The 26,881-nt window shown below is 39.6% G+C and overlaps 4 protein-coding genes across 6 annotated transcripts in view; 3 read left to right on the plus strand and 1 right to left on the minus strand.

The window, feature by feature from the left end:
- The window catches only part of abch1 (ATP-binding cassette, sub-family H, member 1), a 32,201-nt gene extending 31,229 nt beyond the window's left edge, over positions 1-972 (minus strand). The window contains 1 exon segment of the mRNA XM_034682493.1: positions 951-972. The gene's annotated coding sequence lies outside the window, so the exon portion shown is untranslated.
- Positions 973-4,218: 3,246 nt separating this feature from the next.
- LOC117811983 (galectin-related protein-like) lies at positions 4,219-14,296 on the plus strand. Of its 2 annotated transcripts, none has more exons than XM_034682495.1 (5): positions 4,219-4,695; positions 5,214-5,297; positions 5,388-5,476; positions 6,186-6,372; positions 8,810-14,296. In XM_034682495.1, the coding sequence occupies exons 1-5, from the start codon at positions 4,663-4,665 to the stop codon at positions 8,951-8,953; spliced, it is 537 nt and encodes a 178-aa protein (XP_034538386.1). In that variant the 5' UTR covers positions 4,219-4,662; the 3' UTR covers positions 8,954-14,296. The 2 variants fall into 2 exon arrangements, with proteins under 2 accessions (XP_034538386.1, XP_034538385.1); XM_034682494.1 differs by having other exon boundaries at positions 4,338-4,695; positions 5,205-5,297.
- A 4,551-nt stretch (positions 14,297-18,847) lies between these two features.
- LOC117812052 lies at positions 18,848-21,146 on the plus strand. 2 transcript variants are annotated; one of them, XM_034682608.1, is made up of 3 exons: positions 18,848-19,181; positions 19,277-19,486; positions 20,119-21,146. In XM_034682608.1, the coding sequence occupies exons 1-3, from the start codon at positions 18,983-18,985 to the stop codon at positions 20,565-20,567; spliced, it is 858 nt and encodes a 285-aa protein (XP_034538499.1). In that variant the 5' UTR covers positions 18,848-18,982; the 3' UTR covers positions 20,568-21,146. The 2 variants fall into 2 exon arrangements, with proteins under 2 accessions (XP_034538499.1, XP_034538498.1); XM_034682607.1 differs by having other exon boundaries at positions 18,850-19,181; positions 19,277-19,654.
- A 1,743-nt stretch (positions 21,147-22,889) lies between these two features.
- Positions 22,890-24,898, plus strand: LOC117812023 (gastrula zinc finger protein XlCGF17.1-like). The gene is made up of 2 exons (XM_034682552.1): positions 22,890-23,149; positions 23,413-24,898. The coding sequence occupies exon 2, from the start codon at positions 23,461-23,463 to the stop codon at positions 24,538-24,540; it is 1,080 nt and encodes a 359-aa protein (XP_034538443.1). The 5' UTR covers positions 22,890-23,149; positions 23,413-23,460; the 3' UTR covers positions 24,541-24,898.
- The last annotated feature ends 1,983 nt before the right edge of the window (positions 24,899-26,881 follow it).

Genomic DNA, 26,881 nt, shown 5'->3' on the forward strand with positions numbered 1-26,881 from the left:
AATGCAATTTCATGCAAAATTATGAATTTGAGTTTAATTTTCTGAGCAATACTTTGCCAAATTGTTCACACATTTCAGTTTGTGTATTTATTTTTTTTTCACGAGTTTTTTTCAGCATAATTCGAGTAGTTGTAAATCATCTCAAAGTAAATCTGAAAGCAAAGGGAACTATCTTCATTTACTGCAATGCACATATTTTACAAGAATCAAATAAGCACCAAATGCCTCGATCTAATGTTGTATAGAGATGTCAGGAGGACTGCTAGCTTTCAGTCACATTCGTTTAGAGTTAACCAAAAGTATTATTATGGGTTTCCTTACAGGGGTCATGTTTGGTTAAATATCTACTCTTCCTCTTTGAAGGTTTGAAGACATGAAAGTTCATCTCAGCAGAAGTTAAAAGTTCACACTGTCATCCAAGCAATATCAGACATTTATTATATCATAATAATTGTGTAAAATAAAATAATTATGAAGAAACTAGGTTGCATTAATTGTCAAAATGTGATGTAAGATCATGGTGGAGTTACCAATGAAACCACAAGAGGGAAGCACAAGACAGGGCACTCATAAGGACTTAAAGCACTGGTGAACAAGGTTTAGTGGGAAAAAAGTTACATTTCTTCTGGAGTGCTGTTCTTAATATTCCATCAAACACCTGATTGATTTGACTAAGATTATTTGGTTCAGGCTGACTTAGTACAAAAGAGTACAGAAAAAACTATGGTGGATCAAACCATGCATTTCTGTGCAAAAAGTAATTTGTCCTATGTCCTCCAATTTTTTAATTCTTAACCAGATGAGCTAAGGATCTGGGATCAGTCTCTCATGTAGTATCAAGCAGCATTTAGGACAGGTTTATTAAGAATGAAATACAGTTTTATTTTTTTTTCTAAATTAGCATATAATCACCTGCATACAACTTGTGTTTTTATTAACTTAGAATGAACCTTTATATCTATATGAGGAGTAGGTCCCCTTCCATGGAGGCCGCCTGCTTCTACAGTATCGTCAAAATGCACTGTTTGGAAGAAGAAGAAAAATAAGAAGACTTTTACTTTCAGACATCTTTATTTATGAGACATTCCAACATAAAATCCATAAATATCTATCTCAATTTATATTGATGACTGATGAATAACACACACAGGGATGGAGGGTTGAGCAAGAATAATCAACTGTATGTAGAGTGAACAATGTGCCTTCATTTCCAACCATTGTGAGATGTGAAGCACAAAAGAGAAAACAAAGTCTTGATAGGCACTGACTTATTGTAGAGTCACAGGACTGACCTCACACCCTTGCTGCTGACCAAAACACATTTAACTTAATAGAAGTTGAAGATCCCTTAGGTCACAATTTGTACAATCCACAGCAGTGCAGATTCTTGTGTTGATTTGTAGCAGACACTTATGACAATGTTAAGTTCAGTGGCTATTGTGTTTGTGTTCATCTCATTTCCTCCCTCTGTTCCTCCTCTGCTCTGCTTACCCAGTACAGTGTACTGCAGGAGCCTTCATTTGTCAATCATCTTTTTAAAAACAAATAACTAATTAAATCTCAACCTCTCAAAAAGGAACACTTACACATAAATCCCCATGATTGTGAACTTACTGTAATGACAGTTCACTGTATGATCCATATTACAGCAAGTCAGCAGGGGGAGCACTAAGTCCTTTGGCTTCATAGTCAGCGAACACATGTGATATCTATTTTAATACACAGTCTAAGAGAGTTAGTAGAATATTTGCCAGGATGCTAGCCATTTTTGAAGTCAAGTTGCCAAACCTTGAGTCAGGGTCCAGTCTCAAGTTCTCAGTGTTCAAGTTGCTGGCTGTTTTAGAAATGGCCTGCTACATACTGCCTACAAATGTAGTAGTCAGTACATACTGCCTACTAAATACTGTGTTTGAATTTAGTATGTAGTATGACTGTTCTGTTGGATTTGTTATGCGGCATGCATACAACGGCCAAGCTGATAGCGAAACTCCTTCATAAGCATTCACTTATGATTTAAAAAGTTAAGAAGTGGTTTATATGTAATTTATAGTTTTCAAGCGTGCAAGTGCGTGCCTGCATGTGAGGGGTACATGAGCCTCAGTGCCCAGGGGTCCCTGGGGGTACTAATCCGGCCTTGCCTGGGAATCCCATGTTTCACGTCACAATGCTATGAACTATGGGTAATTCCCTTACGCTAAGTCTGCAAAAATGCCCACTTACGGAGAGGGGGATAAAGGGCTCAAAAATTCTGAGAGAGATCCCTCACACACTTGATGATTTGACAGTGGGACAGCCCTAAGCCCTCACGGAATTAGCGGGAACACGCCTCAAAGTCAGTGAGTGCTTGAGGGTGGACATTAAGATTGGGCTATACTCATAGACTATATATAAAATATGGACGTAGGATCCGTGACATCACCCATCTGTTTCTGAAGCGCTGTTTTGAGGCCAATCGGTGGCGGCAGCCATATTGCTGCTGTCGAGGGATTGTGACGTAAAGAGGCGGGCTTTGAGCCTCCTAGCCAACAGCTACAGTGTTCCCGCCTGTCAATCAAGTCAGCTGTGCCTCTCATTGGAAGACTCGTAATCTCAATATCTTCGAAATTGCCGTGTTAGAAAAAAATTCTGTTTCCTGTGACCGTTTTTTTCTGCCAGCCAATCTACACCTGCCTGACTGCAAGTTATGTCAGTCACAATAAATTGCATATGCTTGCCTGTATTTATCTGCGCTCAGTACTACATTCCTTCCTGCACCTCCAATCATAACCCAGTTATGGCTCCAAGTTCAAGACTTATCTCTTTAGGCTGAAGTTGTTGGTTATTTTTAAGTACATTTTTTGAGTATCTGTACTTTACTTGAGTATTATTTTTGGGGGAACTTATTACTTTTACTCCACTACATTCAGAAGACAATTATTGTACTTTTTACTCCACTACATTTCTATAAGTGCTCTAGTTACTCACTACTTTAGCTTTTAAGTCAGCTCATGAATTTCCTTCTCTTTTCTGAAATCTGATCCCTAAGACAGTAAAATGTGTTTGTGTAGTTCTGTTTGTCTCAGTGGTTTAGTCATACATGTATATCGTGCGTCTCCACGGTTGAATGTGAAGCAAACATAGCAAATTTCACTCAGATCAGGCAGTTAATTTAGAGGTGGTAATGATGGCTATAGTTCTCCACATAAGCACCCATGGTCATATCTTCAGCCTGTGTTAGAGGTTTTCGACCTGAAGAATGATACGTATCGTTTGAAATGTTCTCCCTGTTTCCCACTCTGCCCAAACATACAAAAATTCCCTGTCCAACCTGAGAATGCGTGTTGAGCTACGTAACATTTGTTTATTCCAAATGAACATTTCAAACTAAGTTGTATGTGCTTGGAGTAACTTTGTGTCTGTTTTTATTCCATGGTATAGTTTTTTTTAGAGGTTTCAAGTAATGTTTTCTAAATAAACATAATGTAACAGAATTTACTCCCATGTATTCTTGACTGCACTCATGCTTCGTGATAATACAACGTTTTGAAATATTTTAAGAAGTACTTTGAAGACTTACTGTAAGTATTTTTTAAAAGCAAGTACTTCAGTACTTTAACTCAAGTAACAATCTGACAGAGCAACTTTCACTTGTATTGGAGTAATATTTGACCAAGTGGATCTATATTTTGATTTAAGTAATGAAGCTGTGTACTTTGTCCACCACTGATAAAATGTAACAATATAGAAATAATCGGGGGGAGGGTAAAGAGAACTCAGTTTTTCTTCTATCAAACATAAACGACTTCCCAAGGATAAAATAAGATATAATGTCCTTATGGGACTGTGTGACGTAATTGGATGTATCAAATCCCTGGTATAAACGGCTTTGAGAGCTTTTAATTGGCTGATGCATCAACAATCTATGGGAAAGGACTTTGAAAGGTTGCTTTAGCTTGTAATGCGTTTAAATGTCCACAAAGGGGCAGAGTAGATCAGTCAAAGATAATCGAGCCAGCACGCATCGCAATGGACAGGCAGAGAAACACAGTAACTGAGGGGGTGGCTCGTGCAAAAGTCAATGAAAGGGAGACAATGTGGATGTCCACCTCATTCACTGGAAAGCAATTAATGTTCGGCTACTGGCCCTATTTATAACCTCAAAGCCTGCAGTATTATTCAATCATTCAAATGTATTGAGCGTGCACTATTTACCCAATTAGGCCAGAGCCCAACTGTGTCACATTTAAACTGAACAGACCTCGCCAGAAGTCTGGAGCTGGCATACTTACCAGTTATTGAATCTGAGTTATACATTAGATTGTTATGACAAACTGAAAAACTGAAATAAAAAGATCTCATAGAGCGCAGTGTCTAATTGGGTGAAGGGTTGAAGGAAAATCTGTCTGATTAGCCTTCTCTAACAGAAGGGGATTAAGCTTTTAGGCAGTAATTATTATAAAGCATACGTCAGCAGTTATCCACCCATTTCAGGCGGACAGAGGAGCTGCAGGGGTGTCCTGCTTGGTGGATGTGCTCAGGGGCCGTCTCAGACGTGGAGAGACCCGGGAATAGAGGCAGGAACAGGAATATCCTCCTGAGTCAGTGCCACGACGCTGACACACCACACTCCCGGCAGGGCAGCCTCTGCTCCGATAATAAGCATCCTATGCTATTCTGCTCAAGATGGCGGTGCAAGCAGCGGAAAAGGACGGAATAGTGAGTATTTTGGAGCTTCATAGGAACCAGGGTGGGGGTACGGCTGGATTTTTATTAATGCTCAGTGCGTAACGGGCTGTGGATATGGCCGTTGTGTCGATTATCCGGTGCTTATTGCAAATGAGGAGTGCACTGCGCGGCGCATTGAGCGCAACACGACTCCTCTTTCATGTGTATAGCCGGGGAGGGAATCCAATATGTGCGAGGTGAAATGTATCAGTGGTGTGTGCTCACCTTGACCAGGTGCTTTAAATGTGCGTTTATGCAATATATATGCAGGTTTACATTGCTTATGTTTGATCTCATTTGCATTACGACACGGATCCAAAATGACAGGTTCGCTGTCACCTCGTCATTGTTGAGTACAGCCGCGTGCAAGGCCAAACAGTGTTTTTATTAGTAGACATGCCTGCAGCTTTATATTGGGTGTTTAAACTCATAAAGGCTGCTTTATAGCCTACTTGACGCAGCGATAAATGACAGTTTGCATGCTGTGTGTTTTGCCACTGGTGTTCCAGACTGTGGAGGATGACCACCTGAACGACTCGCTGGGGAACCCCGGCCTCATCTCACCTGACAAGGAGGATTTATCGCGTCTTCTGGTAAGAAAAGGGCCTCAGCTTTCTTCTGAGTGTCCTTGTTTTGCGCTCGCTTCTGGCTGTGCGTAATGATTTAATGTACTTTGCGTATAGACGGTGCCATTCAGCGGACGGATCAGGGGCGGCATGCGGCCAGGGAAGAAGATCATAGTGATGGGCATTGTCGACCTGGAGCCAGACAGGTAAGATAACACTCTACAATGCATGCAGACTCTCCTTGTCTGCAGGCTAGCTTTATCTCATCACATTTGAAACACTATTGTGTCATGCATTTGCACACTAGAGAGTTTTAGAGATGTACTTTTTGTTCTCAGGGCAGTCAGACTTGCACAGCTACTCCAGGACACAGTGAGTAATGCGTGGGCAGCCAGAGAGAATAGTGGCTAGTTAACTATGCAGAGACAGGGCGTTCCCCAAAAAGCAAGGGGGAAACAGGGGGGGAAACAGGGGAAAAAGAAGACCATGCAAGGCAGGCTTGTTTGGGTGTGTCCTTACCCTACATGGAAACTTGTGTCAAACTTGGAAGAAACCTCCCCATGACCTCATCCTGCTCAGTGGCTGCTGCTGGCTCAGTTTTCATGGCAAAGTTCATGTGAACGTCCTGTCCAACAGAGCTGCTCCAGAGCTCAGAAAACAAGTTTACGCACTAAGTTTGACACAGTAATCATGTCTACACACTCAAACAAAGAGGGTTGTGTGTAAACAGCACAGCTGCAGGGGAGGGGTGGTTAACCAAACCGAGCAGAAGGGATTATGCATTATTAACATCAAATTGGTTTGGTTTAACACCGCAGCAGCAGCAGAATTATGCATTTGACTTATCCCTGATTAGTTATTGGGATCGTATGTTGCCTGTCTGAGACCCTGATCCTCTTTTTCTTCGTCTCTTAGTTTCGACGTGAGCCTGACCTGTGGCCGAGACTCGGAGAAGGAGGAACCTCCGTATGATGTGGCCCTGAAACTCACCGCCCGCTTCTTGGACCGCCAGTTTTTACGCAGTGCCCGTGTGTCTGGGAAATGGGTTGGGGAGGAGGCGTCCACCTCCTACTTTCCCTTTATCCCTGATCAGCCTTTTAGGGTAAACATCCCTCTTTTACAAAGTCACATGACAGATGATTGTGGTTTGCTCTGTGTGCAGGCTGGTTCAGATTTAGTTTGTTGGTTTTTGTTGAACACATGTGGTTCTAACCTCCTACAATGAGACCTATAGACTTTCAAACAAAGTACGTTTGAATGGGAAATTCACTCAACAGTACTTCTGGCTGTAGCAGGCTATAGTTGAAAGAAAGTTTATTTGATATCCTGTTGTTTTTTTAATCAGAAAAGTGTTTTCATAGCTGTCATGAGTCGCACAAGGAAAACATTACAGCAGCACAAAGACAGTCGGCAACAAAAAGACAAAATACTATGTAAATCTAAACAGGTGCAAAAAGGAGGAATGTAAAGAAAAAGAGGAAAGTGGAGATTGCCGTACTATAAGCTATATGACAAGGTAGGGATTTTCATTGTTCCATATATCAGAACAGCTGTGATGTGGCCTGCAGCCTCATGCTGAAGTCAATCCCAGTACACAACAACATGCTTTTCTCTTGTTCTTTTTTTACTGCAGTTTTTATCATCTTATTCTGTTAAAGTTGGACAGAAAATATTGAAGATGTCACCTTAGGATCAGAAAAAAATGTAGGATTATTGTTCACATTTTTTGGAACCTTATCTACAATATGATCAAATATGATGATCAATGTCAAGTAGCCACAAACAGGATGGACTAATCAGTAATATAGATAATTTACTGTCAGTAGTAATGTGGTAAATGTCATTCAAAGTGGAAAGTAATCGGCGTGTAGATATAAGAAACAAACAGGAAATGTTTTTCATGCTACATCATATCTGTCTTCTGCAAATACAGGCTGTGTCCTGTGTAGTGGTCTGATAAATGCATTAGAGGTGGCATCAGCTGTTTATGTGTGTGGATACAGTGGGGGGATGAGCAGCATTACATTATGCAGGATGAGTAATTCTCATATGACCAGAGGGAATTTATAGAGTCATATTCTGCTCTAATAACTCAGAAAATGAAACATAGGAAACACATGGTATTAAACTCACCAGCTTTTAATTCTACACGTACGCTCATTTATATTTGAAGACAGCAGGTTCAGGCCTTAAGAAAGCATTATTGAACAGCCACTATCTTTGACCTATTTTGGGAGGTGATCCCTGCATCTGTTATGTAATGTCAACTCTCTGATAAAGTGTTATTGTTTATTACCAGTCAAGCAGGTCAGCACATTCATGACTCTGTGCAGCTGGAGGCTGCAGATTAATGCTGCCATGCTGCCTCACGAATTCACAGGCATGTGGGCAGACACATGATCAGTTGTGGTTTTGGAGCACAGCAGCTGGAGTTCAATGAAAAAGTGTGCCTCAGGAGGTGAAATCATACCTAATAGATTAATTGTTTATAGTTTATACTGGTGCACTTTTTATGTTTTCTTTTCAGAAAAGTGACAGACTCCATTTTGTCTTATTTATCAGGTGGCATTTTGGTGGCTTGACTTACAAAGCTTTAAAAAACTGTCTGGATTATAATTTCCCCATGTGTTAAGCTTTTATAATAGACTCTACAGACAGGATAAGCAGCTGGCTACAATGTGTGAACATTCTTCACATTAAGCCCGTGAAACTTTCTGTAATTAGTGCAGTAATTAATATTTTCTCCTCAACATTGAGTAGAAATACTGATGTGTGATAGGAGTTGCTGAACTGCTCTGAAACCAGATGTGTGTTACCGTTCCAGCACAGAGCTGTAGACAAGATGAGCAGCTAGTTGGTGAACATAGTGAAGCTTATAGCAGCTAACTATTAAGGTGTTTTTCCTCTTGAGTTTACTCTCACAAAAGAGAGTAAATGTTAGACTGGCATTTGCTAGGTGGCCTGATAAGTGATGAATGATTTTGTTAATCTGTTTGTCTGTTTCAAAATCGCCTTAAAATACATGTTTTTCAGGTTCAACACAAACTCCTTCCAAATTTTCTATTCTATCCATAAGCTAAAGTAAGAATTAGCTATAATGCTACTGCAAGCAGTCTTTTAGCTTCACACAAGGCCTGAATACAGAGAAACACTGACAGAACTTGTCATGTTCTTCTTTATTTGTGGAAATTAGACAAAGATAACATATGATGTATTGACTAGCTAGAAAGTTGCTAACCAGATGATTAGTTTACTGATGGACGAAGCCTAGCTAACTGTTTGCCTGTTTCTACTATTGTTCTTCTGCTAAGCTAATTGTCAACTGGATTTAACTTCATATTCCTTGTACAGGCGTGTTATGTAACTCTCCACAAAAAAGCAAGTAAGCACAGGACATTCAAGTATTCATTTAAAGCGTCTTTGAGGTGCTAATGATAATGTCATTGCTTCTTCCTATGATCTGAACTTCTCTTTTCCTCCCTGTCCTTCTTTGTCTTGTCTTTTCTCCCTCTCTCTGTTTCTGTCTTTATCCCCTCCAGATTGAGATCCACTGTGAGCACCAGAGGTTCCGGATATTCGTGGACGGACACCAGCTCTTTGACTTTTATCACAAAGTAAAATCTTTGACCTCTATCGACACAGTAAGGATACATGGAGATCTACAGATCACCAAGCTCGGTTAACTTCCCGCTCTTCCTGCTCCTCAAGTCGAGTGTGAAGCATGGACTCGAGATGACCACGCACACACACTCACAGTATGCGCCTGTTACGTCATCATCCATTACCCATCATGCAACACTGCGGCGACAAAGCAACTGGAAAAAGGCTCCGGCTGTGACAAGTTAGAGTTCCTCTGCTTTATTTCATTCACTTCTTTACATTCCTTTCTTTTTGATCTGGATCTGATACGGTGAAGCTTTGACGGTGAATGTGTTTGCTCCATTTTCAGGTTTTCCTCTCTGTAGCCTCAGTTCTGTCACATCAGGGATCTTATGATTTATTATTAGCAACTTCATGTTGAATCCTCTGGGGGTGTCGAGGCAGATGCAGGTGTGGAGTACCCTCAAGGATGGGAAACATAACTCTGAATTTACAGAAATAAGCTACTCAGGAAAAAAAACAATCTAGCATTTAGCAACTTGTTTGAAAGCAAACTGTTGATTTGGAAAAAAATCTCCTTCAGAGGCTGATGTTTTGATTCTGCAGGATAATACTGGGCATGTTAAGAGCTTTCAAAAGTTTTGGAACAAACTGCAATGTGCACGTGTTGAAGCTTAAAAGTAGAGAAAAGGTGAGAAAACAGTTTCAAGGCGACAAATATACTATAAAATACAGCATTATTGGACTTCAGCAGTGTCAACGGGTTATATCTGAATGTTAAAATCAGGATTTTCAAGAACAGATAAAAAAAGTTTGATAAAAAATTTTCAGGTTGATTGACTGTCAGATTTTGGTCTTCCTTCTAATTCTTACAGTTATCTCTCTAAGCACAATCTTCTGATCTGATCACAGAGTGCAGTGTTGTACCGTTTTCTCTGTGCTGATGTATCTCCAGCTCCACAGGGTCCTCCCTTGGGTTTATCTCAGTTGGCATGGTAACACGCTGCAGTTGCAACGACCCAAATTCCCCAAAATGAGGATTATATTATGACATGATGTATCCGAATCATCCCATGCTTTAGACTGTGTGTTTTGGTGCATATTTTTTTACCAGTCTCCTGCAGACAGAAGGCCATGTGTGCTGGAGAATCCTGACTGTTTACTTTGAGTGGCAAGGAGCGAAAATGCTTTTTTAAGAGTATTTTACAATTTAACTCTGCTGTCACACTCGCAGATTTTTCATGCAAACCTCATAGGAATCATACACTAAACAAGTATGCAGCTAAATGTCATATAAAATAACTTGATTTAGTGCATATTTAGGAGAAAATGTGTTGTCAAAGTGTGCAGGTTTTGGCTGAGTGCAAACTTAAATCCTTCTGTCACATTTGGTTGCAGCCAGGCTTATGGAAGCAGGGTCAGATCCTGAAGGTATTTTGAATGTATAGGATTCATGTTTCTATAGTAGCTTGGAAGATATAGTGATGCACAAAACTATGAACTTAATGTCACAGTTTTTTTTGGCGGTTTGGCTGGTGCTGTTTAGTCCACTTTCAGTACTACAGTATTTCTTATTTGTTCAATGACTTTATAAATTATTTCCCGGATCATTCCACATCAGTGTCCTCACTGAGGCAGGGAGATGGTATGAAGAAGGCCCATCTTTGTTTCATAAAGCCAGCAGGTCTAATAATTGTAATTTATTGTGTCTTAAATTTAATAATTGGTTTTGTCTCTGTAACTGCTACTCACTCACACACACACACACACACACACAGGATGTTTTTCCCTTCACTGAGGCAGAACAGAAGTTATGATAAACACACAATAACAGTGCAGGCTATGTTCAAATACTCACAGTGTTAAAATTAAGTCTTAAGTTGCTCCGTTTACACCTTAAGTATCAGTGTTCAATGTGAAACTCCAAACCAGCTGTCCAAAACCACAAAACTCTTTATTTATTCCAAAAAAGAAGAGAATCAGCAAATATTGAAATTTAGGAAATGGGAATGGATGCATTAGAAATTAATATAATTCTTATTAATATATAGTAGTTGGATTTAGGATTATTTTGATGCACTAATGGACATATGGCTGCAGCTCTGGGCTTTATTAATCGATAATTAATAATTTAACAATGTCTTTTAAGTTACAGTCATAAATTAATAATGAAAGCTTTTGGGATGCCAGGCTGTAAAAACAATATTTGGGATTCCTCTTATTTTTTTGTTATTTTGAAATAATGGTGAACCAGGTATTAAAGCATTGACCAGTTGCTGGACACATGTTTTTGTTTCACCCATTCAAGAAGCATTTAGAAGTTGCTGAAAGAAATTTCACAGTAAAACATGAAAGATTTTGACATTTTTACACGTAATCTTAAGCTAACTACGGTTTCATCTCCTCCTGTTGTTGTTAATGTGGAGTAAACCAGGACTTCTGTGAGAGGAAGAAGTTGCTCCGGATGCATGCGTACATTTAGTATTTATCATCTTGAATTATATGTAGCAGTAAGTTTAGCTGACGAGCACTGACAGCTCTGGAGCATAACTTCTTTTCTCCTGGTTGATCAGACAGGGTCTTCCTCAGCTCCCTGTTTTCGCTTGACAGGCGCTGGTTTATTTCGGTCACAAACAGGAAATGAGTACAGTTTGTTTTGAGAGGGCAGTGAGCGGTGCAGTTTGAAGTAGATATGAGCCAGCGTGATGCCCCATTACTCCAGCATTCAAACCCAACAAAAGTGTGCAAAAAATGTGTAGTAAGTGTGTCGAAAGGGTGTGTTTTAATGTTTTTTCTATGAACTGGTGACCACCCATTTGTTACACTACATTTTCTACAGTTTCCTGTAACAGTTTGATAAATATGACCATAATTTAGCAGTGTGTTCTGTGGATGTGGAAACACGATGTAAGTTTTATAGATGCACAGGTTGATATGTTTTGGCAGCAGAAAACAGAAGTAGTGCTGGTGTTTGGAACTACGAGGGAGGGAGACAAACTTCTTAATTAAAGGGCTGAAATCAGGGAGGGTTTTGTGTTTATGTGTGTGTGTGGGTGTGTGTGTGTGCAGGGATCTGAGCTGTGTATATGTTTACTTTACATGGAAGAGTGTTGAAGGTGCATGATAAGCTGGCAGAGTACTTGAGCTTATCAACTTATTTGGTACTTGCACATCTTAAAATAGTTTTTCGTCTTAAAGAAGCTGTATGTAGGATTCAGAGATATGAAGCTGCAAATTTGCAGATAACAACCATGTCAAAACGACTTTTCCATTCCTTCTCTTCTGAGTTGAAGGAGGATTTATGGCTTCTACAAAACTTGAAAAGAAAAAGAAACAGAGAAAGCAACATGGTTATGTAACATGGACTCCAGGGAAGAAGACCTGCTCCCTCTGTTGGTATCAACTGCTCAGTCTAAGTTGGTTAAAAAGTAACTGTTATTATTTGCATGTGATTACAAACTAATGAGAACACAATTATGAACATTATTTTGAGTTTCTGATTATAGATGCCCCTTAATCCTACACACTGGTCCATTAAGATGTTCTGGTTAAAAAGAAGAGTTTCAATCCATGTGCTTGAAAAATCTAAAAAATAGAGTTGATCAGATACCAATACCCCAACCAATACAGTTACTAGTATTTGTATTGGCCTCTGATACAAGCACTGGTACCAATGCAGTATTGGTATTGTCAAGTATGCCACTTAATGCAGCGACCCCTGTCCCCAAATTCCCTGGTTGTACGTAAATTACAGTGTGACAGTAACTAAAAAGTGTTGTGCCAGCAGAGTGTAATGTAATTCAGATCTAGCAAAATGTCACCGATCAGTGTTTTTCCACCAGTGTAATGTACATATTTATAAATTTTCACAATTGTATCAATACTGTTCTCAATATTCACCAGTACTAAAGTCAAGGTATCAGACTCAGAGAGGCAAAACTGTTATCATAACATGTCAAACATAATATGTGTTTATTTCTGAATATACTTTGTTCAATACAGCAGAATCCAGTTTCTGATCTCCTTGTGATCCTGTGTGTTTTGACGGACAGTTCCAAGAAATAATAATTCTTCTTTTTTAAATTGATTTTAATTATTCTTCAACCCTTTAAAAATGCAACTGAAAAACTGAATGTTATTCTTCTTCTGATTGTAATCAAATGATGAAAACCCAGCTGCATTCATGTTCAAAAAAAGTGAAATGGACCACCCTTTCTCCCCTGAGTGAAAGAAGGGTGTATGATGTAAGAGAAACTTACCCCTGCTCTTAGACTTTGGATGTACATATTTTGGGACATGGCCTCCTTTTAACACAAGGAGTATCAGGCTGAGTTACCAGCAGAAAGCATTTTGTTGTGCATGTAAACTACGTGGCAGTTCGTGTACATGGAAGATTGAGATATCATATTGTCAGTGTTGGTCCATTCAAGCATGCTATTTCTTTTGTTCCATCTACTGTGTAAGGCGTGTTTTGAGGCAAGATACCCCCTTGTGGCTGTATTTTACTCTCCTTCTGTTCAGCCCAGTAGTAATACAGATCATAGCTTACTAAATTAATAACTTTGGTAAAATTACCATACAGATGCACAAAGAAAGATTAAGGATTCAGTATAAGAAACACATTTTTTTCATCCAGGACATTTTATTACTTTCCAAAAAATGATCAAACCTACATAACTGTTGTTATGATGGCTACATCATTATGTCCACGCACAGTATGAAGTGTACACTGAGTAGAAGTAGGCTGAAATATTGCTAATGTGTTGTGTGGTTGTACAATCATGTTATCATTTCTATTTATTACAGTGTAACCAGCAGGGTTGTGTGTGGTGACCTCAAACCTACTGTATTGGTAACGTACTCATGTTTGCTGTTTATATGAAGGCATCTTGAAAAGTGGAGGTTTTTTTATAATGATGAAAGTGTCTTTGGTTCAGGGCTGACATGTTAGAATATAACATGTTGAACTTTACATTGTACTTTACTTACATATGACACTAACAAACGTGTAACAAGTGTCAGAAGAAATACTCTCTTTTGTTAACTGCAAAGCAAGGCTAACCATTGTTTGACTGTAGTGTTTTTCAGGATGTACCAAGTCTGAGGATAACCAGGGTGTTTTGACTTTTTTCTTTTATGTCACAAAGCACGATGTTCTGTTTTTCTGCAAAGCAGCTTTCACAAATCTGCTCCACAAATAACAGGAACACTCATATTTATGACATGATGCTAATTCCCAAAATATCCTGAGGTGACCCTGATTTTGTGTTTCAATGAAAATGTGCACTTGACCAGTGTTTAGATGAAGACGGTACATTCTACCACCGTGGTATAAGACCTCTCCAGATGTTTCTTTTTCCCGCCTCATGCTTTTGTAAAAACAGCTACTTTGCAAACCAATAAACTTCTCATCTTGCAGATGGTTATTGACTCAGAGTTTCTGTCTAAAATGTCCCAAAACAACACATAACCATCTGCACCCCTGTTAGACTTAAGTCTGCATGTATTTCTGTTCTTTTGTATTGAATTACCTGAATTAATTCTACCTTTAACACCTCAGCTAATAAGTACTTTGGTACATGAAGTACATTGGATGTGTAACAGAGTATTTCTACATCAGATACTCTTGCTTGAGCAAAGATCAGGACACTTATTGCATTAATGGCATTCAGATGACAAAATTGTTCTTCTACCATAATATTATTAAAGTAAAAGTAATTGCCTGTTAGTAAGTAAGTAAACTTTATTTAGTATAGCACCTTTCACAGAGCATAGTCACAAAGTGCTTCACAGAGTTTCAATACTGACAAGACAAATACAATGTGCAATAAATATATGATAATGCAAAATAATAACATAAGATGGTCAAAAGCCATGACAAACAAGTGTGTCTTAAGGTGCTTTTTAAAAGTCTCAGTGGACACAGCACAGCGCACTTGGGGCGGAAGATTGTTCAAAAGAGTTGGAGCCACATGCTCAAAGGCACGCTCACCTTTAGTTTTTAGCCTCACATGAGGCACAAGCAGACCCTGGTTTGAGGATCTGAGGGTTCTACTGGGGATGTAAGGGTGGAGCAGATTGGAGATATATGAGGGTGCTTGATGATGGATTGCTTTGTATGTTAATATGAGGATCTTAAACTGTATTCTGGATTTGCATAATCCGTTAAGATTCATAAAGACTTTTTAGAGCAGTTGTTCTCAAAGTGGGGTCCTGGGACCCCTGGGGGTCTGCGAACCATAGCGTGGGGGTCTGTGAAATAATTTGAATACATTTCTAATAAATTATAAAATTGTGCTGTCTTTACAAAACAGTATACACACCATTGTTATGATACCATTTGGTAGCTCGAAGGGATATGTGAGTCTTGCTACTGTTAATTTTCTGAAAGCGCTTAAGACCAATTACTTGAAAAGTATAAATGTTGTCATGTTGAGTCCACAAGGAATGAAATGACCCTCTGTTTTAAAGGATACAAGTAGTATTTACTTGATTCAAATTGAAGTCTTATCTGTTTATCACTATGGTACAGGTCTGAAGTATTTACATTGATACGTTTTACAATACAAATAGTTCCAAGGGCAACTAAGAGTGCAAATTGTAGTAAGCATGTGCTTTAGTGATGGGAAGTTGGGCTCTTTTCAGAGAGCCAGCTCTTTCGACTCGGCTCCCAAAGAAGAGCCGGCTCTTTCGACTCCCGAACAGCTCTTAATTTAGGATCTTTTGTGACGTATATTTTACCTTAACTTTGCAAAAACTAATGGTTTGTGTGTTGAAAACCCTTTTACGTACACTGTTTTTATGAGAAGCCTTACAATTGCCCAATTTTGTGCATTTATTCAGTTAAAAAACATTCTTATGGTTAGGGTTGTGGTTAGGGTTAGGGTTAGGATTAGGGTTAGAGTTAGGGTTAGGGTTGTGATAGGGTTAGGGTTAGGATTAGGGTTAGGGTTGTGATAGGGTAAGGGTTAGGATTAGGGTTAGGGTTAGGGTTAGGGTTGTGATAAGGGGTTAGGGTTAGGGTTAGGATTAGGGTTATGATTAGGGTTAGAGTTAGGGTTAGGGTTGTGATAAGGGGTTAGGGTTAGGGTTATGATTAGGGTTATGATTAGGGTTAGAGTTAGGGTTAGGATTGTGATTAGGGTAAGGGTTGTGATTAGGGTTATGGTTAAGATTAGGGTTAGGGTTAGGATTATGATCAGGGTTAGGATTATGATTAGGGTTAGGGTTGTGATTAGGGTAAGGGTTGTGATTAGGGTTATGGTTATGGTTAGGGTTAGGATTATGGTTAGAGTTAGGGTTAGGTTTAGGATTAGGGTTAGGGTTAGGGTTAGGGTTAGGATTAGGGTTAGAGTTAGAGTTAGGGTTAGGTTTAGGATTAGGGTTAGGGTTAGGGTTAGGGTTAGGGTTAGGATTAGGATTAGGGTTAGGGTTAGGGTTAGGGTTGGGATTAGGGTTAGGGTTAGGATTAGGGTTAGGGTTAGGTTTAGGATTGGGGTTAGGGTTAGGGTTAGGGTTAGGGTTGGGATTAGGGTTAGGGTTAGGGTTAGGATTAGGGTTAGGGTTAGGGTTAGGGTAAGGGTTAGGATTAGGGTTAGGATTAGGATTAGGGTTAGGGTTAGGGTTAGGATTAGGGTTAGGGTTAGGGTTAGCATTAGGGTTAGGGTTAGGGTTAGGATTAGGGTTAGGGTTGGGATTAGGGTTAGGGTTAGGGTTAGGGTTAGGGTTAGGATTAGGGTTATGGTTAGGGTTAGGGTTAGGATTAGGGTTGGGGTTAGGATTAGGGTTAGGGTTAGGTTTAGGATTAGGGTTAGGGTTAGGGCTAGGATTAGGGTTAGGGTTAGGTTTAGGGTTAGGGTTAGGGTTAGGGTTAGGTTAGGGGGGTTAGGGTTAGGTTTAGGATTAGTGTTAGGGTTAGAGTTAGGGTTAGGTTAGGGGGGTTAGGGTTAGGGTTAGGGTTAGGTATAGGATTAGGGTTAGGGTTAGGGTTAGAGTTGGGATTAGGGTTAGGGTTAGGATTAGGGTTAGGGTTAGGATTAGGGTTAGGGTTAGGGTTGGGATTAGGGTTAGGGTTAGGGTTAGGGTTAGGATTAGGGTTATGGTTAGGATTAGGGTTAGGGTTAGGGTTAGGATTTGGGTTAGGGTTAGGGCTAGGATTAGGGTTAGGGTTAGGGTTAGGGTTAGGGTTAGGTTTAGGTTTAGTGTTAGGGTTAGGGTTAGGGTTGGGGTTAGGGTTAGAACCAGAACTAAACTTAAGGGAAAAGAACCAGAACCAAACTCATGCAAACAAAAACAGAACCAGAACCAAACCGAACCAGAACCGGATAAGAACCGGATAAGAACCAAACCAGAACCAAACCAATTCAGAACCGAACCAAACCAGAACCGAACCACACCAGAACCAAACCAAACCGAAAACAAACCAGAACCAAAACCGAACCAGAACTGAACCAGAACCGAACCAGAACCGAACCAGAACCGAACCAGAACCAGAATCAACCAAACCAGAACCGAACCAAACCAGAACGGAACCGAACCAGAATCAACCAAACCAGAACCGAACCAAATCAGAACCGAACCAAATCAGAACCGAACCAAATCAGAACCGAACCAGAACCGAACCAGAACTGAACCAGAACCGAACCAGAACCGAACCAGAACCAACTCAAGCAAACAGAACCAGAACCAAACTCAAGCAAACAGAAATGAACCAGAACCGGATCAGAACCGGATCAGAACCGGACCAGAACCGAACCAGAACCGAACCAAAACCAACTCAAGCAAACATAACCAGAACCAAACTCAAGCAAACAGAACCAGAACCAACTCAAGCAAACAGAACCAGAACCAAACTCAAGCAAACAGAACCAGAACATTCTTATGGTTAGGGTTATGATTAGGGTTGGATTGTGATTAGGGTTAGGGTTGTGGTTAGGGTTAGGGTTAGGATTAGTGTTAGGGTTAGGGTTAGGGTTAGGATTAGGGTTAGGGTTAGGGTTAGGGTTAGGATTAGGGTTAAGGTTAGGGTTCGGGTTGGGGTTAGGATTAGGGTTAGGGTTAGGATTAGGGTTAGGGTTGGGGTTAAGGTTGGGTTTAGGGTTAGAACCAGAACCAAACTCATGCAAACAGAAACAGAACCAGAACCAAACCGAACCATAACCGGATAAGAACCAAACCAGAACCGAATCCAACCCAACCCAACCAAACCAGATCCGAACCGAACCAGATCCGAACCAAACCGGAACCGTACCAGAACCGAACCAGAACCGAACTCAAGCAAACAGAACCAGAACAAAACTCAAGCAAACAGAACCAGAACCAGAACCAACTCAAGCAAACAGAATCAGAACCAGAACCAAACTCAAGCTAACAACCAGAACCAAACTCAAGCAAACAGAACCAACTTAACCTGTTTTAGAGCATAAGATGATCCACTTACTACTGGTACTAGCACTACACCCCTGCATAAAACACTGTCCAGCAAGCAGACTGTTCCTGCTGGAGCTGAGGGGTCCAAAATAATCAACTTTACCTTGTTCATTTTTATAATCTCTGTTCTTTTGATGTAAACATTACACTCTGTGTCAGGTGAATGAGTAACCTGTGTGTTTGGTGTGTTCGCAGCAGGTTTCAGGGCTTAAAGAGTAAAATATTCTGCCCACTATGAGACTCACCATGGCAAAAAATACAAAAGCGTTTTTTGTTGAAAGATGTCAGAAAGATTAAATGTGAACATTTTCAGAATGTACTTGTACTTTTTTGCACTAAAACAAAGGGCAACATTTTAAGTTTTCGTTCTCTAAGGGTAACTGTGTTATGATATTACTGGTTCGGCCCACTTCAGATCAACTTGGCCTGTAGGTGGCCCCTGAACCGAAATGAGTTTGACACCCCTTAAAGCCACATTAGTGAAAAGACCGTCATCCGCTGCAGCAGGGGGCGCTAATGACATTTTACTCCGTACTTCATAACATAACCCGGAAGTATTTACTCATATTGTTGACCTTTTGTTCAGTTTCTTCTTCCTACCATTGGGTTTCAGTTTACTTTGAGTACATTTATATGAAAGTCCGTCTGCCCTCTTCACATTGAACGCTTACAGAGGCTTCATCATGTCGGGGACGGATCTGCTCAGGATGCTGGTGAACGAGCGACTAGCAGCGGCTGCAGAGGAAATATTTGTGCTTGTTGAAAAGACAATATCTGAGTATCAGGATGAAGTTGTTTGCTCCAAGAGGGAAATATACCAGCTGAAACTGCAGCTCGAGCACCTCTCCGTTTTAAAACCTGGAGTACAATCATTAAAAGCAGGTAAGCGTCACATATGTGTACCATCTGTCTTTGGCTGGATGCTAAATTAATGGATAATGTGAGATGTGTATAATGTATTCCTCTTCTTTCTTTAGATACACAGCTTGTTACTGGGGAGCTGCTACCTTCACTGCAGCTTTGTGACATTAAAGTGGAGCAGATTCCAGTCCTGGTGCAAACAGAGATCCAAGAGCACCCACAGGTCAAAGAGGAACAGGAGGATGAGTGTATCAGCCCGGACATGGAGACTGATCTTTCCAACAGTGCAGAATGCAGACTTCCCAAACCAGAACCAACAACTTCCTGTAAGATTTTTCCGTCTATCGCTGCTGCCACTGTGAGTGTTAATGAAAACACAGACAACAGATGGAGAGAAAGTGATGGATCATCGTCCCCTGGTCAGGGTCATAGCACTGAAGTCATTATGGACCAGGGACAGCTGGCAAAGGAGGAAGAGTCTCTCCCTTTTTGTGGTGAATAATTATTTTCATGATTAACACTGTTATTAGTGTAATAAGATAATGTATGGGCTGCACTGTGGTGCAGTGGGTAGCTTGAAAGAAAAATGTTAGCCTGGTAGCCAGTTATAAAACCGATGCAAAGCCTTATAGGTGTAGTCAAAAGGTGATTCATACATCTGGTATAGGTTTAGAGGAAAACCTTGGAGGTGTCAGTTTCAAAATATTAAGGAGCAGAGTGCGCTGATGGCGCATTATTGCTGTTTGGGAAAAACATTGACCATAAACATAAGCCCATTTTAGTGGAATATTACTTAGTGCTGTTTAAAAGTCCCATGAGATGTTGATAATCATGTCACTACAAGGTTTCAGTGTGATCACTGTTTCCTTTTTGTATAACACACTTTGTACTTTTGATCTGTATAAACTGCAAATTGACAAAACCTTAAAATATGTTTTGTATTTCTCTATATTTACAGTGCTTAAAGATATGGATACTGTCAACAACGCTGTGCCTAATGAATGGACTGCGCCCCTCTCCTTCTCGGACACCCCTCATACACAGCCAAACCATCCTGGACCCTCTTTGATAAAAACACAAAACTCATGGATAAGCAAGTTAGAAATCCCGTGGAACAAATTGCCTGCTTCACTCTTACAGGCCTTAACAAGAGGAACGAAGGCCTGCGCTACAGATAGACGAGCCATGGTGAGAGCTGTGGTGAGCGCCATGCAGGCACATTGTCCAAACCCCAACAAAGCTGCCTGTATAGAGGTAGCAAAAATGATTCTGTCAAAATATCCAGGTACTTTTGCAGACACAACAGCGGAACGAGGAGTATTTGGGAAAAGCTTATTTTCACTTGTGCATAAGCTCAAGACAAGAATTGAAAATGTCAACCGTTACAAAAATTGTAAGAGGAAATGACAGAAAAAGTGTTTTTCTGACTGACTGTCTGCTCGAGTCCTCCCAGTATATTCAGTGTCTGTGCGGCTGTCATATCAAAAGCAAAGGACCGTGAAAATAATCAAAAACAAAAATAATGTGTAAACATGAAAACTGTCAACCGTTTTAAAAATGCCTTTGTTTATATTGTGGCCAGACAAAAATGCATTTTAAACTGGATGGAAAGAGTTACAGGGGGTAAGGGGAGCATCAACAAGCCAAATAATTTCTCTGTTTTTCATATCATGGAATTTTTTGTAAAGCAATGTAATGTATTTCTACCTTAAAAATGATAATGACCAACATATGTCCCATTATGTATTGTTATGTTAAGTTAAACGTGATAACAACAGTGTTCTTACTTACATTGTTTGGGTATTAATGTTAAGTTGTGTGTAGGGTCATTAGTACATAAAAATGGGCGATGAATAGTTTATAAGTTTTATCCAAAAACATTTTAATCTCAGGCACTGAACACAGAACCTCTGAACTCCAAGCCTTTAGCTTTCTTCATTGTACTTTATAACTCTACTATACAGTAAATTCTGCAGAGGTCCTCTTCCCAAGTGTCTTACACTTTTTGCCATATGAAGGTTTATCTCTCACCGTAGCAAATTATGAGTGGGCCATGAATTGACAATCTTTTAAGATTATATGTGATGCACACAGTATGGCAGGCAGAGAAGAGAGAAAAAGGCGAAAGATTATGAAACAACAAGTGGAGAAAAGAAAAAATCAAGGGTGCTCGAAAGAACACCAAGAAGAAACGGCAATCAAGAAATGTTTGCTTTCAAGCATGCAAACTTTGAAATTTATTTGTAAAACATGTTCAAATTTTTGTTTTGGTTTAACACATTTTTCCCACATACAAACACAACAGAAACAAAGACCCATGCAGAGAAACACAAAATACAATCTTTTTAAAAAATATGTATTTTTTATTGATTTATCATGGATATACATTCATAATAATCAGGGACACTATGGTGAATATAGACACAAATATCCACAGTATAGTCAAAATTAGCCTAGAAAGGAACATCAAGGGTGCTGGTGGAACGTACCAAAACACCATTAAACCAACAACAGAAACCTCCCAAACAACAAAAATAGGTAAATAGAGCAAGTACAATCATTAAATAATAATAATAATAACACTTAATAAGATAAGAGATAAGAGATTCCTTTACTCGTCCCACAATAGGGAAATTCAAGTGTTGCAGAAACAGAGTAGACAGTGCAAAAGAAATATATAAAGCAAACAAGAGCCTATAAAGTAACAATTATTAAAACGTTCTTAGCAATAAAAATGAAAATGAAAGAGGTACAAATAAGCATATCTTACACATATATATTATATATATTATTGGTTATAGAGTCTGACCACTGCAGGAAGAAAAGACCTGCGGTATCTCTCCTTGAGACACCGCGGGTGAAGAAGTCTGTCACTGAACGAGCTACCTATGGTCTCCTGGAGGGGGTGTGACGTGTTGTCCATCAGAGAAGATAGCTTTGCTATCATCCTCCTGTCAGCCACCACTTCCACAGGGTCCAGTGGGCAGCCCAGGACAGAGCTGGCCTTCTTCACCAGTCTGTTCAGCTTCTTCCTGTCAGCAGCAGAAATGCTGCTTCCCCAGAAGACCACTCCAAAGAAGATGGCTGATGCCACCACAGGGTCAAAGAAGGACTTCAGAAGAGCCCCCTCCACACCAAAAGACCTGAGTCTCCTGAGCAGAAAGAGTCTGCTTTGTCCCTTCTTGTACAGCGCGTTTGAGTTGTCTGACCAGTCTAGTTTATTGTTCAGGTGAACACCCAGGTACTTGTAAGATTTCACAATCTCAATGTCCGTTCCCTGGATGTTCACTGGTATGGGTATGGGCTTGTGTCTTCTGAAATCCACCACCAGCTCTTTGGTCTTTCCTGCGTTGAGCTGCAGGTGGTTTCTCTGGCACCAGACTGCAAAATCCTGCGTCAGCTCTCTGTACTCCCTGTCGTCCCCATTGGTGATTAGGCCAACAATGGCGTAGTCGTCAGAGAACTTTTGCAGGTAGCAGTTCGCTGTGTTGTGGATTAATTAATTAATTAATAAGAAATTGAGGAGTGTATTAAAATGTTAGAAAAATTAACAGAAGCGAACAAGCATCACACACACACACACACACACACACACACACACACACACACACACACACACACACACACACACACACACACACACACACACACACACACACACACATATGACACTTTTGACACTTATGACACATATGAGTCGTTGCCTCCACGGCAGCAGGGGGCGCTGTTTACTGCGCGTTGTGAGGTTATAGACCTCAGCCGGGAAGAAGAGCTTGATGGCTCCCTGGATCTCATCTGTTATGTGCAACTTTCAGCTTTCAGCTTTCAGCATTAGTATTTCCAAGTTTATGTACTGTCTATCCTTAGTTTGAGTCCGGGCTTCATAGTTCCGAGCAAGCAGCTCGAGCTAGACTCTTTGAAACGTCGTTTGTAGAGACTTGGGAAGACGCTGTCCGCCAAAAGAGGAATCATCCGGCTAGGACGGAAGAGTGAGTATCCGACGCTTAAACATAACAACAAAAGCAGGTTTGTGGTGTCTTTGAAACACAGCTGCTGAATAATTTGTTAAAATGCTTAACACAAAGGTGATTATGGGACTGAGAGCGGAGGAGGATGGGGAAATAAGGAGTGTGGGGCTTAATAGTGTTGTCTTTTGATGTTTAAGTTGCTGTTGCACTATTCTATATAATATATACCACATTTTACTTGGATATTAAGTTTCTATAATGTTCTCTCTCTCTCTCTCCTGTAGATAGCCTGTCTCTGACGGACCCAGCTTCAAGCATTACAGCAGAGCACCATGAAGGAGGAACCGATTCCAGTCCCTGTGGGAGCAGAGATGAGAGAGCCCCCACAGATCAAAGAAGAGAATGTGGATGTGTGTGTTAGTCCAGACACAGAGGTAGATCATTCCAGCAGTGCTGTGGTCAAACTTCCTAAATCAGAGCCGACCAGTGACAGTGAGCAGTCCCCCGACCCCCCGGCTGCTAATGAGGGTGTAAACCAATGCATGGATGATGATGAATGGGATGAAGATGATGGATCATCGCCTGGTCCTAGTGTTGATGTGATTGTGAATCTGGAACAGCCTGCAAGGGATGAAAAAAAGTGTCGGTTTTGTGGTAAAAATTTTAGGAAAGACGCCTGTCTTATTTGGCATGTAAAGAGGAGTCACAGCGGAAAGAAAGCCTTTAGATGTCTGAAGTGCAACAATGTTTTTGAGCAAAGGGGACACCTAGTGCAGCATACGAAAAAACACATCGAAAGAAAACCCTTCAAGTGTGCTTTTTGTGACAGAATATTTGCACAGAACTCAAGTTGTATTGTTCACATGCGAGTGCACACTGGAGAAAAACCCTATTTCTGTAACAACTGTGGCAAAAGTTTTGCCATAAGCAAACATTTAAAACTGTGCAAATTGCAGAATAAAGCCAAGGTCCCTCCAAAAAATGGGGACACAGAGGAGAATGCCACAGAAGACAAACGCCTCAGTTGCTTTGGATGCGAAAAAAAGTTCAGATATAACTACCAACTTATTCAGCATTCCAGAATTCACACGGGGGAAAAACCTTTCAGTTGTAACGTTTGTGGTAAAACCTTCACTCAACGCTCCAGTCTTAATGTTCACCAGAGGGTGCACACTGGAGAGAAACCATACTTTTGTAAGAATTGTGGCATAAGTTTTTCAAGTAAGGAGCATCTTAAGTTCTGCTCAAGCAAAAGCAAGGAGAAGTCCTTCCGCTGCGAAAAATGTGGCAAAACCTTTTTCACAAACTCCGAGCTGGAGGTGCACTTTGAGGTTCATGCGGCATGGAAAACACACATGAATAAGAAACAGCAAGAACCTGAACTAGAAGAGACAAAACCCACAAGCATGTAAAAGAAGTTGGAGTTTGTGAAACCAAATTTGTTTTTAAATATGGTTGATATGATATGCATCTAGCATTGAATCATAGTGTGTCCAAACTATGTGAATGAGTGCCAAGAAGAGAGGGCAAAGAGCAAGTGTTTGCTTTACAGGTAGCTTTAAAGCAAAGACCCTACAGCAGCTAATTTGCTTTCTTTCCTTTTTTTTTTAGTTCTACTTTTAAAAAGGTTATATATTTTGTTGTTTGTCAAATGTTTCATATTTGTATGCTCAAAAACACACCAGAAATAAGGACATTAATGCAGCAAAACAATGTGATAAGTTTTATATACATTTTTTCAATAAAATACTCAATCAGCTTTATTTTGCATGAACTGTATTCACAGTGTTGTTACTAAGACACACTTCAAAACCAATATTCAGTCTCAATTTGAATTTTTTATGAAAAGTTTGCACTTGAAGTCACTATTGGCCCATTTTATCTGGCATTGTGTATAACAAAAGGACAAAGTTGCTGATATAGTAGGCAAGGCAAGTGTATTTATAAACCACTATTCATACAAAGAGCAATTCAAAGTGCTTTACAGATTTAAAAACAAAACAAAAACTACAACAGTAAAAAAAACCAAAAAGCATACAGCTAACACTTAAAACATTAGAATTGTATATGCGGCCAGTTATGTTTGATCTACTCTCTTACTGTACTTATGTAACTTAACGTACATAGTAAATAGTGTTGGGTCTTATTATTTATTTAAATTAGGAGGGATTTTTATGAATAATCAGCCCCCTTCACGGCTCTTAAGTCCGTAACTTGCAGAGTCTTACTGTCCCACCGGACACAGAATCACAACTGATCTCGTCTTAACCGGAATGAACCTTTAATCATTCGATTCATCTCTATTGTAGCAAATATTTTGAAAGCCATTATATTTTCTGAGCATTTTCTTAAAAATGCATATTTAAAAACCTTGTGAGCATTTGTCAAGTTATTGATATATCTCAAACTTTGCTTAATTGATAATTATGAACAGAGGGCCTTTGTCATTGCACATCTGTACAGAAATTTAGTGCGTCTGGACTGAGTAGAATAAATCACAGACTAGATTCATATGTTTTGATACATATTTCCACATACAAATTTAAATCATATTACAATAAACCTAGAATTAAAAAGGTTTCTACATTTTTGTTTAGTTAAAATCAAGTCAAGTGAATATGAAGACATTTTAATATTGCACTATTCACTTGATCCATGTTCAGCCGTTCATTCATTGCATCGTCAGGATTTTGCACAAAAATACGACCAGAGGTAACCAGGAGACCAGTGCAGTGTTAGAGTTAAGTTTGGTTAAACTGTAAACAAAATCCACATCACCAGGGGTGGCCGTAGTATAGGCAGTATAGGCAAATGCTAGGGGTGCCAATCATCCATAGGGGGTGCCGCTAAATGAGTGAGGAAAAAATTTGAAGATAAAAGGAAAAACAATATTGCTTTATCTAATTTAATTTTGGGTTAAATTGTGGAATGATGCCAGTAAACATTTAAAAGCGTGTGATTCACTTTTGGTTTTTAAAAATAATGGTATGCAAATCCGTTTTTGAAGTCTTTAAGTGTTCATGATTTACTTGTTTTTGTTTTGTTGTTTTTCTTTACACTTTGGAAGCTGTTAGCTTAATTAGATAGAAAATGTAGGCTAGGCTTAAATAAGAATGTTGCTTCTGCCTTTTCAGTCATCACTTTATACGTTACTGTTGCTTTGTTTAAAGTGTCTGCACTGTGAACATTATTGTTTTATATAATGACTGAATAAATTCTGCTACTATCACATTATGCATTTTGAAATTGTATTATTATTTTCCTGCTAAATATCAGTGTTATTACCATTTTATTAATGTTCTTTTAGAGGTCATATTTACTTTAACCCTCCTGTTATGTTGCGGGTAAAATTGACCCTTTTCAAAGTCTATTTTAGGCATTATATGCCCTCCAAACCAGCTAAATACAGCATAAAAATCTGGGCAGCATGTGACAGAAGAGGTGTCATGTAAATGTTTCAACATCACTTCATAAAAAAAAAAAATCAAAATGTACAATATAATAAACAAAAATCAATGTCATTTAAAACTATTGTATTTATATTTAGGTCTTTCCAATGTATATTAAAAAAAGTTTTAACATGAATTTTAACGAAAAAACGAGTGAGCCTTTAACGGAAGTCAGAGCTCTGAGCTTGTTCAGCCCAAAGACTGTATAAAATACAACTCAACACCTCCTCCGTTTTTCATTCCCTGCACACGTTTGCTAACAAGGAGCTTGGGAGGGAGGCATGCTAGTTGTAGGCTGTCTTAA

Source organism: Notolabrus celidotus, chromosome 4 (assembly GCF_009762535.1).
Source record: "Notolabrus celidotus isolate fNotCel1 chromosome 4, fNotCel1.pri, whole genome shotgun sequence".
In the NCBI taxonomy this organism is placed as follows: Eukaryota; Metazoa; Chordata; class Actinopteri; order Labriformes; family Labridae; genus Notolabrus; species Notolabrus celidotus.